Raw genomic sequence first — 13,468 nt, 5'->3', positions numbered from 1 at the left:
TAGTCCGAAGTTTCATAGAGGTTCTAAGTCTAATCTTATGCCTCATTGTCTCGAATCCATCCACATTACTTAAACATGATCGCGACCCCCATTTGGCTATACATGAATGTCCAAATCTGGTTGTAATCTTTCTCGAGTGATAAGTGTGTGTTCGAAGCTAGCATTGTTATATGGTTACAAAGTAGCATTGCCAAATTGCATTAAGATATTTTGGCATAATAATGGAAGTATGAACTGTATTAGAACTGTGTGACATTTGTTACATGATTATGATGGTAGGAAAATGTATGTTAGTATATATGTTTAGGATAGTAGGCACGAAATTTCTCTAGAAAACATATCAAAATTTTCTACTATAACTTGGTATAGTTGATAAGCTTGAATTCTTTTGTTGCTTTGTTCCTCTGTCCCACTTGTTCTCTTGCTGTATTTTGGATGGCTTGAACTTTATTCCATCTACCTGTAATCTTCTGTACAATTTGTTGTGATACTACTCGGTATTATATTCCGCACCTTGTTTACTCCAACTAGATTGTTAAGCATTATTTATCTACAAAGTAAATGATTATACAATTGTTATTCTTTTGAAGACAATCATTGTAACTTGTAGCTAAACAAACATAATAACAAATGATGTAGTCGGAATTTGATCAGGCGTGGTGTTAAAGGGGTAACACTATCGCTCCATAAATAGAGACGATTCTCCGTAATTAATGAAGATTCCTTATAAATGGAAGCAATGGTATTGTATGGGAAGTTGTCAAGTTGTCAATTAATGCATAGCTGGCTTTGTGCTTATCTTCCTTATATGATAAGCACAAAGAAGAGAAGGGGGATCTAATCTGCCTTATGCGGTATGCCCTTTCAAACAAGCAGCCAGGCCCCCCTTTTCTCACCCTTCCATTTTGGGAAATAGTAAGTCTCCACTTTACAACGTTTTTGAGTTACCTAGTACAACAAAACTTTGCCTATTTCCCTCTTCCTTGTTTTGTATGGTGAGATAAAAGGTGCTTTCTACGCTTATTAGTAATAGTCGTTACGAGTATTATTATTTTAGTAATTTGAAAATGTGTACATTTTAACTGAATTTCACTTATCTTATTAGTCTTATATTAATTACGAGTATAACTTATTACTCAAATAATCTCTAAAGTTACAACTAAAAAAATCGAAGGTAGTACTTGGCAATAAGATTTTTTAAAATATTTTATTTTAAAAAATATGTGACTCAGAGTTGGGGACAAAATCTAGGATATGCAGCTTCGACGACTGGACCCAATTACTTAATGTGGGCTTATGCACTTCACATGGGATTTTGAATGTTTTCTCAACAAGACAAGAAATATGTTACAAACTTGGAACTTTTAAAAAAAATAAAATTATTATTATTATTATTATTATTATTATTATTATTATTATTATTATTATTATTATTATTATTATATATACTTATATTTTTTGTACATATAAAAATAAATACTCCGTATTAATAAATAATTGATTATGATGAATTACTATTATATTAAATTATTAATGTCGTTTTCATCTAAATGGAGGTTGTTGAAGGAAAGATTAATTAGCGCTCTTTTTGATCTGGACATCATTATCAGTGGGCTATTATCATTCTTTCAACACTTAAAAAAAAATAAAGGAAAAAAAAGAAAGGTTTGTTCTGTTGCATTTTGCAAAGTATCTACTTGTATTATTATATTTATAGGGTAGGTTACCGTAGGTATCCTTCGTACTACAACTTTACCTAATATACTGCTAATCAAATATTTATTTCTCTAATCATGTACAAACTTTACCTAGCATTGATAGCATAACCACACATATTTACTATGTTGGTGCCGTAAATGATCATCCAAGAGTAATGCGTAAATTAGTGGTTTCACTTTAGGTGACATCAAATATAATGATATGTAAACATCACAAACTGAATTATCTTATTTATCCTTCACAAGCAATTTATAATTAGACTCGACTACTCGAATAAATAAAAAACTACGGAGTAATTTTTATTGACATTGTAACCATTTGTATTTACTAATGAAATTTTCTTACGAGCATGAGCCACTTTAGCCTGTTCTTAGTGATAGTGTAAAGTCATTAATTATTTGCGGCATATCTAAAATCGTCTTTTAATGTTTTTTCTTTTCTCTCATGTGTTACAAGAAACCGATAATGTTGTTGGATCAATAGTGATGTGTACCAGCAAAATTGAAGTAGGAATTCCTAATTAGGTGAAGCATTTTGCATGTGCCATGAAGATAGGTGATGTTGATGTAGCTTTGACAATAATGGTTGATACGTACATGAAATATTAGCCGTTGATGGGATAGAGTCAACGGTTAGAGATGAAGAAGAGAGGATTTGTGAGTGGTTGTGTTGCAATATATATAGAGCTAAGCTGCTTGTAAGAGTGGTTGGTTGATTGAAAAAGCTGCTTTGTCAATTGTAGTAAAAAAGCTATTGACTCTTGTTTTTTGATTCTCTAATCTATGAGCTTTTTTTGGGTCTAAATAATCAAAGTTGAACTTTTAGCAAATGATTGGAAAGTTTGATGACTTTGATCTTCACTTTAATTTGTGTAAGAGTTAAATTTTTCTAAAGGTAATGCCATACTGTTTGCTGATTGCAACTATGGATACTAGTCTTAGCCTCTTAGGCCTCTTAGCTAGCTGAACTAGTTACTCTAGGTGACTTGAGAATATCTCCACTTGAAAATCTGGTAAGAGTTAATAAGTGTGATGACTTTTATGTTGTTTTATGATTTTAAAGATGAATTTTACGTCTTGTATTAGAAAAACATTTAGGATTCTACTCCGTACTAGCCATACCCAATAACCTATTAATTCATTAAATGTTTCACTCTATAATCAATCTACCTGTTAAAATCACCGGCCAACCACTTAAGAATACCTCTTTGGGGGTAATTTTTTGAAAACGGAAGAGTTATTAAAAAGAAAAATCCCTAAAAAGAGGAAAGAGTAGAATATGTAATACCAAAATCCTTTTTCAAAGAGCAATAGTTGAAATAAACAAAAGATGTGACCTAATCAATCTCATGCAAATTCAATCTAGTATGATGCATGACCTATAATTTAGTACAATAAGATTCTTTTTCATAATTAGGTTTTGGCTTAGCCATATTTGCATTTTCAAATAGGTGGTTCTTTAGCTTCTTTTTCATAATTAGGTTTTGGCTTAGCCATATTTGCATTTTCAAATAGGTGGTTCTTTAGCTTCTATCACGCTTCATGGACCACCTTTCTTTTTTACTTTGATCATTGTTACAAGTACTCCCTCCGTTTTTTTTTTATATGCATCACTTGAGAATGCACATAGTTTTAGGAGATAAATATAATATTGTGAGTAGGTGAATAAATTATTATAATAAAAATATGATGGACCATGAAAGAGAAAGTATGTGAGAGAGAATAGATATTTTATTATTTAAGTGGGGACATAGAAGAGAGAGAAATGATAAAATAATTTGAGTGGGGTTTAAAGTAAGAGAGAGAAATAATAAAATACGGTATAACTTTACCAAATATAGAAGTGATGCATATAAAAAAAAACACCCAAAAAAGGCAAGTGATGCATATAAAAAAAACGGAGGGAGTATGTTGCCAGTATTTCTCTTCCCACAATTCCAAATCTAGCTTTAAAATCTTGTAATTTAACTCTACCCGAGTACATGGGAATCTCTAGTTTTCCTTTTGAACAAAAGGCTCCATTTTAACAAACCATTTTACTCACTTTTGCCTAGGGGTGTCAAAAACTTACCCGACCCGAAATGTTTACTTGAAACTGAACTGTTTTCGAACTGGTTGGACCCGGATATATTTTATCCGAATTCGATCTGGAGTCGACTCGACGTTATCTCGAAACCGACTCCACCTGGTAATTTATGATCCAAACCCAATTTGAAATCGACTCATATTAAAATCGAAACCAATAAGACCCGATAATATAAGATCTGAATTCGATCTAGCCCGAAATGAAATCTACCTGTAACCATTTAGACCCGAAAAAATACCACTTTTTACCCGATCTTTAATTATCCGATTTAAAACTTCCTATGACCCAGTTAAAATCGACACGAAATTACTCATAATTCAATTAAACCCAGCTTGCTTTTAAACATATATAACTTTTTGTTCTATCTTGAAATCAAATTCTTTACCACTATACATTTGTGGTAGAGAATGGTTGATGGCTCAACCTTAGAATCATATATCCTTACATTTGAGTTACGTTGTTTGATGAAGTCTTTCTTAAGTCAACATTCAAGTTGTGAATTATAGTATTTGTAGAGAGAACAAAGAAGGGAGTCATAGAAAAAAATGATAATTGATTAATTGATACGGAGTACTATAATGAAATGGTAAAAGAATAAATAAACAAATGAATAGTAACAATTGAGATACCACAAAAGTAACGCAAAGCAATAAGAATATGTTTGAATCGAGTCAACATTATAGGAATAGTACATTGATCGATATATTAGTGAATTAATCAATGATTTTAGCACTCTAAAGTCAAAAAATCCAATATTATCATTATATACCATAAAATATACTTCCAATGTATAAAATTTGAAATTTATAATATAAATATATATGTATAATATATTAATGTAATTTGGTGTGTTATATTCACCTGATTTTGACGAATATGTATTTATTTCAGCTTAATTGAACTTCTAAATTTATATAAAACAATTCTAAATTTATTTGAATTTATATAAACGTATCTAAATTTATCTAAATTCATACTCTGTATCAATTTGAAACTATCTGAATTTATTGAAGTTAGCTGAAATTATTTGAATTTATAAGAAAATATCATAATTATATGAAATAATCTGAACATATATTAATTCATCTTAATATATATGAAATTATTCGAACTTATCTGAATTTATTTAAACTAATGTGAATTTATCTAAACTAATATGAATTTGTATAAAATTATCTAAAATTATATGATATAATCGATCTGAACTTAGGGCCTGTTCACTTCAGATTAATTTCAGTTCAGTTCAGTTCAGCTCTAATCACTTCAGCTCCTAATTTCCCAAATTTAAATTATTCGACCCAAAACCAAAACTAAAGTATTATAACTGAGAATGAGCTAATAATCGAAGCAACCACATTCAAATTTTAATCGGAACTGAAGTGATTTGAACCAAGATCTAATCGAATTCGAAATAACCCGATCCAAAGTCAAATAAATTCACTTTGACCCAAATAAACCCAATAAAATCCGGATCCGAGTTCATCTTAACTCGATATGACTCGACTTGAATTTGACTCGACCCAATTCGATTTGTATCCGACCATACTTGAACTCAACTTTAACCCGAATCTGATGAAGCTCAACCCGATTTGATTTGGTTTGTAAGATTAAAATGACCCATCATTACCCGACCCAAACGTCCCGACCCATCGTGGGTCAACCCAAACTCCATCTGGGTATCCGATTTGACACCTCTGCTAGTTTTGTCTAGTCCTTTTATAAGAAAGACCAAATTATATTACCAAGGAGTACTACTTATTTTCCTATGGGGTAAAACATTGTAAAAGATCTAGGATAACCTTTAAAAGAAATGTCCCTTATTCTCTTGTTATCGATGTGAAATAAATTGAAACTTTACGGGACATAGTGGTGAAGGTGATTAATTAATATGCTAGTTCAGGTGGTTTTAGGATGGGAGATAAATTGAAACGTTAATGGACATAATAGTGGAGGTGATTAATATGCTAATCCGAGTAAGTTCATATTTAGTATGGTTCTAGAAAAGGAATGCGTAGGAAGGTGGAAGAGTAATGCTAATATCATTGATGATAATTTTTTTTGGTAAGATGGGTCTTACCAAGCCAGTTTTCCATACAAATCAACCCACCTAAAGTTAGCGAGCTAAACAATTTGAGGACCAGGAGGTAAGGAGATCCTCTTCCTCAAATGGGGATTGAAATAAACCTATTATCCCGATTAAAAGATGTTCTCCTACAGTCCTACTTATTAGGCCAAGCTTAGCTTGGTAAGCAAACAATTAGTGATATTAATGCTTAATTGATCTCATTTCCACAACTTAAAAATACTATACCAAACATGTACAAGTATGTTGGTAATCAACATAGTTACAAGAAAACTACTCCGTACGACTGGGCCGGTTCAGTGATTGGTCCAGGTTAAAAACCGTACTAGTTGGGTTGACCATGCTTGATTAATGACCCTCTTAGTGGGCTGATCAATGCTGTGCTAGAATCAGGTTGGACTATGTGAGCCCATAACAAAAATCAAAGTCTATATTTGTGAAAGGGTTTTCTCATATAGGCCTTTCATTAAGCAATTATTGAATTGATCACCAAGGTAGGAAAAGGCCTAATATGGAATAAAATCCAATAACCCATGCCAAATGTTATAAATGTCTGAAATGTACAGATGTTAGTATTCAGAAAAATTTCACTTTCTGTTTCTGTTTATTGTTCGTTTCATAAAATTCTTCCTACTTTGTTGTTATTAACGAACTGTTATCAAGGCTCAAAGGTGATTGTTTCTAAATAGAATCACCAACTTAGAATACTATTGAATTCACACAATTTCTGTGTTGCTTGCACATGCTTAGCACAAACGAAAGATTGAACTTGCCTTCTCAACAAACCACAAATCAAATCTCTTATGGTGATTGTTGTAACTAAATATAAACCAAATTCGAATATGATCAAGTTTATGATTTAAATATGTAATCAATAATTAATACTTTGTGTTATTTTACAAATTTTAATGACACTTTCTCAATCTAGCGTATTGTGCACCAAGCTAAGCTTAGTTTACCTTTCAACCTTAACTCAAGGCATCATTCCTCATTCAATACACTTTCAAGATGGAAATCCCTAACTTTTCACCCTCACTTTCAAACGATTTAATCTTCAAATATTGAAAAAAAAGCGTGAGTATAAAAAAAAAGCGTGAGTATTAAGGTCTGGTTAGGGTCGGAAGTCGGATGCTAAAAACAAGAGGACATATGAATAATGCCCAAACACCACCAACATTTCCACCTTCCACTTGGTGAACATGACAAAGTCCTAGAAAAATTAAACACTTCCAACTTCCCAACAGAAAAGTAAACAAATAGAAATTGATTGTATCGAATCAATTCAAGGTGCCAAAATGAAGAGTTATAATGCCAACAAAAATTACGAAAACACACATTTGTCAATTATCATATTTCGTACCAAATTTCTCTCTCCTCCATCTTTTCTTAATCGAAGCTCTCTTTCACACCTCATATCTTCCCTCTCCTTTCTCTTTCCTCTGCCATCTCTGTCGTGGACTATTACTACTACACTCGGAGTACTATTCTTCCAAGAAATGTCCAAACCCCATTAAAACCCTCTAATCAATACAACCCAGAAATAAATCTTCCTAAATTTGTAAATTTCTATTAAAAATTTGCAATTTGCTACTGAAATTGAATGGCTATATCACCATCTTTATCATTGTCATTGGCTCCGGCTTTCTCGTTTCTGCAATCAAAACCCCAGCTCACAAATAATTTTTTGTCAATTTCTTCTAATTCACCTCTAAATTTGTCTAATTTATGTCTAAACATCAAAAGGAAGGCAGTTAAAGGGAGTAAGATTTCTGGGTATTTAAAGAATTCGCATAAAAGGGGTGATAATGGTGGTTTTAATGGCGGATTATCGGTGTATATGTGTTCAACGACGCCGTTTATTGGATTTGGAGGGAGAGTTGGATTGCATAGAAGATTAGGAAATGTTTGTTTGTTATCATTTGGTAATGATACTAGTAATCACATATCAAGTGATGATTCAAAAAGTGGTGGTTCTCAGAATTTGTCAGCAATTCTTCCATTTGTGGTTGTTGCCACCGCGGTCGTTGCCCTATCTCAACCAGCCTCTTTTACTTGGTATATACTCTATTCTAAAACACAATTTCTTAATTTATTGTATTTTCTTTTTACTAAACTTAGAATTATTTTGTATGAATATAACTGATATGTTATGACTTATGAGAATGTGGTAAAAATTGTATGTAACGGGTGTATTGTATATAACAGGCTTAGTTGCACTTGTTGTATACACGACCTACTATTTTTGTTGGGTGGAATGAATATACTAGTAGTTGATTTGTGTGGATGCCAACTAACTTGATTAAAGTACGAGTATTGGGGGTGATATCCTAGAATCAAATCCCGTTTATATCATTTGTTTGTTTTAGTAACATAGTGAAATCTAGTGAGTTCTAGAATGCTTTGGATCTCTTCTGGGATTTGATTAGGTTTCTTTGCATGTTGCTTTTAGTTGTTACAGATGATGTCATTAGAGAATTTTATAATTTTTGTGTACTTAATTGTTTTTTTGTTAAGAGTTTATATAGTTTATTTGTAAAGGTTATTCCTTACCTGTCAAGAGGGAAATTCTTTGGTGACATAGCATTAATAAATATGGGAGTACTATAGTTGACTAGTTATTCTAAGTTGTGTTTTTCCATGCCAGTTCTGCCTTAAAAAGTACTACAATTGCTATAATAATGTGATCATGTAAGCAATTATGTTTTGCCTACTGAATATTAGGTACTTGGTATTAGTTTAACTCGTATAATGACGTATTGACGTTCTTTGGTCATGTGTAAGGATGAGTTAGGCCAGTCTTATTATTACCATATCAGAGTGCATTAAAGAAAAATAAAAAAGCAGTTTTATACAATTTTATACTCCATAATTCCTTCCAAGTTTAAGGATGTGTTTGGTTTGTATACTGTGTAGTGGTGTGAAATTAGTGTCTTGAGTTAAAAGTAGTTCTTCTAAATATTGGAGAAGGCTTTCCCTTTTAGGTCATGCTTTTATTGGGAATAGTATGCTAAGGGGGGTGACAAAGAAAATTTGAGAGAATGATAGTGAAATTAGATGGTGGTCTATAGGATAGATTATTTAATAAGTAATAATTGAACGAGGAAGAGAAGGAAGGGGAACTATAACCCTCATTTTAAGGGTTGAAGTGTAACATTAATTTAGTGTGGTGGTGGGTTACAATTACCCCCAAAATAAGGGTATTAATTTCCTCATTCCTCCCTCCTACAGCCCAATATCCTTATTTTTATCTTCCATTACACCCTTAATACACTATCCTCAATCCAAGCATGCCCTTTAATTAAGGAATGACATATTTTCCCCTTTTCTCTCTGAATGTAATGTTCAGAGTTTGGAAGTCAATTCATTTCGACTTTCGTAATAAAATTTAACAGGAATTTAATTTTAGTTGAAAGCATCTTTCTCCTGGCCAAATGCAACCTAAAAACTCATGCCATTTGTACTTTATTTGAAAGTTTGCCTGAGATGCGAGGGGCAAGGCTCATAGAGCTATTGCTCGCAGGACATCTTGAAGCGCTTCAGGAATATTCTGGACAGAGTGGACATGTGTAAATTATTATTGTTTTGAAAATTTATTTGTGAGTCCTATTGTTCCTTTGATTTGATATGTTATGATATGATATCAATGTGATTAGGTGAACCAAAACTAACTTCGCTTGTAAATTTGTGATCTATGAACATTTTAGAAAAACATGAAAGCTTTCTTAGCTTAACAAAGTGCATTAACAAAGGCCTTTTAAGTGGTTGATAATGTTCCTAGATCCATAGGAATCAATCCAATGGGTTTGAGCATAGTTGAAAATTATCTATTAAAGTTTCCTATGGTCGAAAAAAAATAAATGTCTCATTTCAATGATCGGTAAAAATTGAAATAGGGCATAGTGATGGAAATTGTTACAGAGTAAATGAAAGTGTATTATAGAAAGGGTATCTGATCACAGAAGTAAGCAGCAAAAAAGGTGAAATAGCTGGGGTTGTCTGTAACGATCTACTAATCTACTAAATAGCTAGTTGACATGTGATTTAAAGAGAAAGCAATTTAAAAGAAGAAAGATAGGATTTTGATTCAAACGGAACTTTCTTACAAGTAGCTTCAGGCTACCAATCTCTGAGGGTGGCTTGAGGCCACAAATCTCCAATATTTCCTTACACAATAATCAACTACCTAGTCTTATCCTTCTCCCCCTTTTATATGTACACACTCAGCCAATGGCTGTCAAAAAGGATCCCACCTAATCATTTGTCCTGTAGTGTTTCATTTGGCTGCTATCCTGCCCTTGCATTGCTCCACTAGCCTTTCCGTTCAAGGTTTCTCTTGCTTGTCCGGTGTAGGTGATCAGACCACATGGTGGCTGTTCATTGGCTTTTGCATTTGTGATTGTTGCATTGTCCTGAACTAGAAAGAGGGCATTCAGTCTTTGATGAAGAGCAGATTATTGCTTAGGCTTTGTGTGAGAAAAAATGGAACTAGGCCTTGTTTAGGCTAAAAACTTATTGCTGTACAATCCTGATAAAACAGTTCTTCTATTTTATGCAGGGTATCAAAAGAATTATACGCCCCTGCACTTGGTGGGATCATGCTGTCTATTGGAATAAGATTATCCATAGATGACTTTGCTCTTGCTTTTCAGAGGTAGGTACTTGAAATACCGCCCATAGCCTATTGGCCTCATATTCTCTACTATTGAAAGCCTTACTTATACAGTCGAGTTTCTATACCTTATACAGTCGAGTTTCTATACCTGCAGGCCTTTGCCTCTTACTCTTGGGTTTTTGTCCCAATACGTGGTAAAACCAGTCCTTGGTGTATTGATTGCTCAAGCATTTGGGGTGTCACCTATGTTCTATGCAGGCTTTGTCCTCACAGCCTGTGTTTCAGGTGCTCAACTATCTAGCTATGCCACCTTCTTGAGCAAAGGAGACGTAGCATTGAGCATTTTGTTGACTAGCTCCTCAACCATTGCATCAGTTATCTTTACCCCTCTTTTGACCCGCCTTCTTATTGGGTCTGTTGTTCCTGTTGATCCTGTTGCTATGTCTAAGTCTATACTGCAGGTACTGAGTTTTCCATAGAAAAGGTTCATGCTATAATTGGGTATGTGTATTACTCAATTAACTTGATTTTAGACTTGTGCTTTTTCTTAGGTAGTTCTTGTCCCTATCAGTCTTGGTCTATTGCTGAATACCTATGCCAAAGCAATTGTCAACCGCCTTCAACCAGTGATGCCCATTGTAGCTATGGCCTGCACTTCATTGTGTATTGGTAGTCCCCTAGCAATAAATCGTAGTCGGATTCTTTCTGCTGAAGGTTTTCGTTTGATTGCCCCAGTGTTGGCATTTCATGCTGCGGCTTTCACATTAGGATATTGGCTCTCCAAACTACCGAATCTGAGGTAATTAAATATAAAAAATCTTATTCTTCTGCTTGCCTAATATTTGGTTAATTAGTAGAGTTATAAACAGTACTTTGCCTGTGTTGTAATGATATGTACATGCCAACCCCTGCACTATTGTCATTGATTGTGTAATTTTAACAATTAGTAATTCTACTATGTTGTGCCTATGTGTTTAGATCTTTAATAGAAAATGCGGGTGAGTTTTCTGTCATTTCTAGCCTGATTGACACTGTCGATTTGATGCAGCATATATTGTTTGACACGTATACATGTCCAATAATTGTCAAATTCAGCTGTTTTTATGCAGTGCACTACTTTTATGGCTCAAAATGAAGTCTTCATATCTACATCAGAGCATCCAAACATTGCACATGGGTATTTTATGTTATTTGAATATTTCCGAGTAATAACAATTTGCTTATCAATTATTGGTCAGAGGGACAGACAAATGAATACATCAAAGAATAGTTTCTATGCGTTATGTGTTTCCCCCCTCAACCTATCAGTTGCAGAACGAACCCGTAATGATTTAATTAGTTTGAAAACTCAAAGAAAGCTCATAGATATGCAATTCTTAAACTGAGAAATCCTATTTATAGTGCAAATAACTGATTAGATTAAACTTATGCTTGCTAGATCTTTACGTACTTTCTTTGAGATTTTGCTTTGTGGTAGTTAATATCATCAATGGATTGTTGCTGAATGTATTGATTGATTCACTTCTTATGGGTTTATGGCAATTTTTAATATCCTCATTTGTATCCTGAAACTTGATATATTTTCTCATCCATTGAGTTAATCTACTTTCAAACTTTGTAGTGATTAGCTAAATGTTTTGGTGCTATTTAGACCTGAATAAACAAATACATGGCTGAAAATTTGCAGGCAAGAGGAAGAAGTTTCCAGGACAATCTCATTGTGTACGGGGATGCAAAGTTCGACCCTAGCTGGGCTTCTTGCTACCCAGTTTCTTGGTAGTAGTCAAGCCGTTCCATCTGCGTGTTCTGTAGTTGCTATGGCTATCATGGGTCTTAGCCTTGCCTCCTTTTGGGGCAATGGCCTACGGATCAGAGGCCTACAAAGCTCAATCACTCCCTGGTTTGAGTCAAAGGTTAAGGCTTCTTGATGCTATATTAGCGAAGTTTACCAATGTTCATAAGCCTGAAACAAGCATGATTCAAATCTTCAGCTGATTATGTTTTCTGATAGCGGCTAAAAGGTGAAGCAAACAGCACTTTGACTGCTATAATGTGCACATATAGTGCAAGGCTATGGAAGTTCCCTAAATCCAATGCCAAAGACTTCTATAACGTGTTTTGGTATGTCAAGCTAGTCCACATCGTTGGTGTTAACGTCTTTATTTCTCTATGTTCGGGGATGTATAGTTAATAAATGTGCTAGATAGTTTGTATAGATCAAAAAATGTTTGTAGTTATACGTGTAGTGAAGCAGGAATTATAAAATGTCCCAAATCCCCCCTTCCCCAAAGCAAAATGTAAGAAGAAATAAAGTCAGGGTGATTAAATAAAACCTGTCTTTGTAATCCTCTAGTGATTACCACGTAAGTTCATCTAGTTTCCGTCTTTTCGTGTTCCTCTTATTAGGGATTTTGCTTGTAGCTACAAAGCTAGAACCCAGAAAATTTTGGTCTATGGTCATATTACGAGTTTACTTGCCTTTGCCGTTCACTGTTGCGGTGTTTTCTTTCGACTTTTGAGAATTACTTGCGAAATATAGTAAAGTTAACAGAAGTGGCTACTATTAATTTCAAAGCCTTGGGGAAGAACAAGAATGCATGAAAATTGGGAAGCTGTTGGCTATACCACAAATAGGATGTGATGCGTTTACCATGCATGTTAGGAAAAGAGCAGCTAGCCAAATTCCTTGAGAGTATGCAACTAGTAGCTGCCTCATCTCAGCTTCAAGGCACTCAAACTCAAGTTAAAACCAGCCCTGGTGCTTCTAACTTAGCTCCGAGCTATGGCACCACTCTGCAGCTTGCACTTACGAGGTTGAAACTTGACGATTTAGAGCCATACGATCGATATATAGCATATGAATTCTATGTGACGATTTAGAGCCATACAATCGATGTATAGCATATGAAATCTATGTGACATCATTTGATGTTCTAATGGCACTTCAAGAGCTAATTGTTTTGGAGGCT

General features: G+C 33.9%; 1 protein-coding gene across 1 annotated transcript; it reads left to right on the top strand.

Moving 5' to 3' along the window:
- Positions 1–7,173: 7,173 nt before the first annotated feature.
- Positions 7,174–13,007, top strand: LOC145603587 (putative sodium/metabolite cotransporter BASS3, chloroplastic). The gene is made up of 5 exons (XM_081659520.1): positions 7,174–7,942; positions 10,443–10,538; positions 10,654–10,960; positions 11,051–11,298; positions 12,187–13,007. Exons 1-5 carry the CDS (start codon positions 7,488–7,490, stop codon positions 12,425–12,427), a joined length of 1,347 nt encoding a protein of 448 aa, XP_081515646.1. The 5' UTR covers positions 7,174–7,487; the 3' UTR covers positions 12,428–13,007.
- The last annotated feature ends 461 nt before the right edge of the window (positions 13,008–13,468 follow it).

The sequence above is a fragment of the Chenopodium album genome, chromosome 2 (genome assembly GCF_948465745.1).
Source record: "Chenopodium album chromosome 2, dcCheAlbu1.1, whole genome shotgun sequence".
Lineage (NCBI taxonomy): Eukaryota > Viridiplantae > Streptophyta > Magnoliopsida > Caryophyllales > Amaranthaceae > Chenopodium > Chenopodium album.
This window is presented reverse-complemented; position numbering and strand designations above follow the sequence as displayed.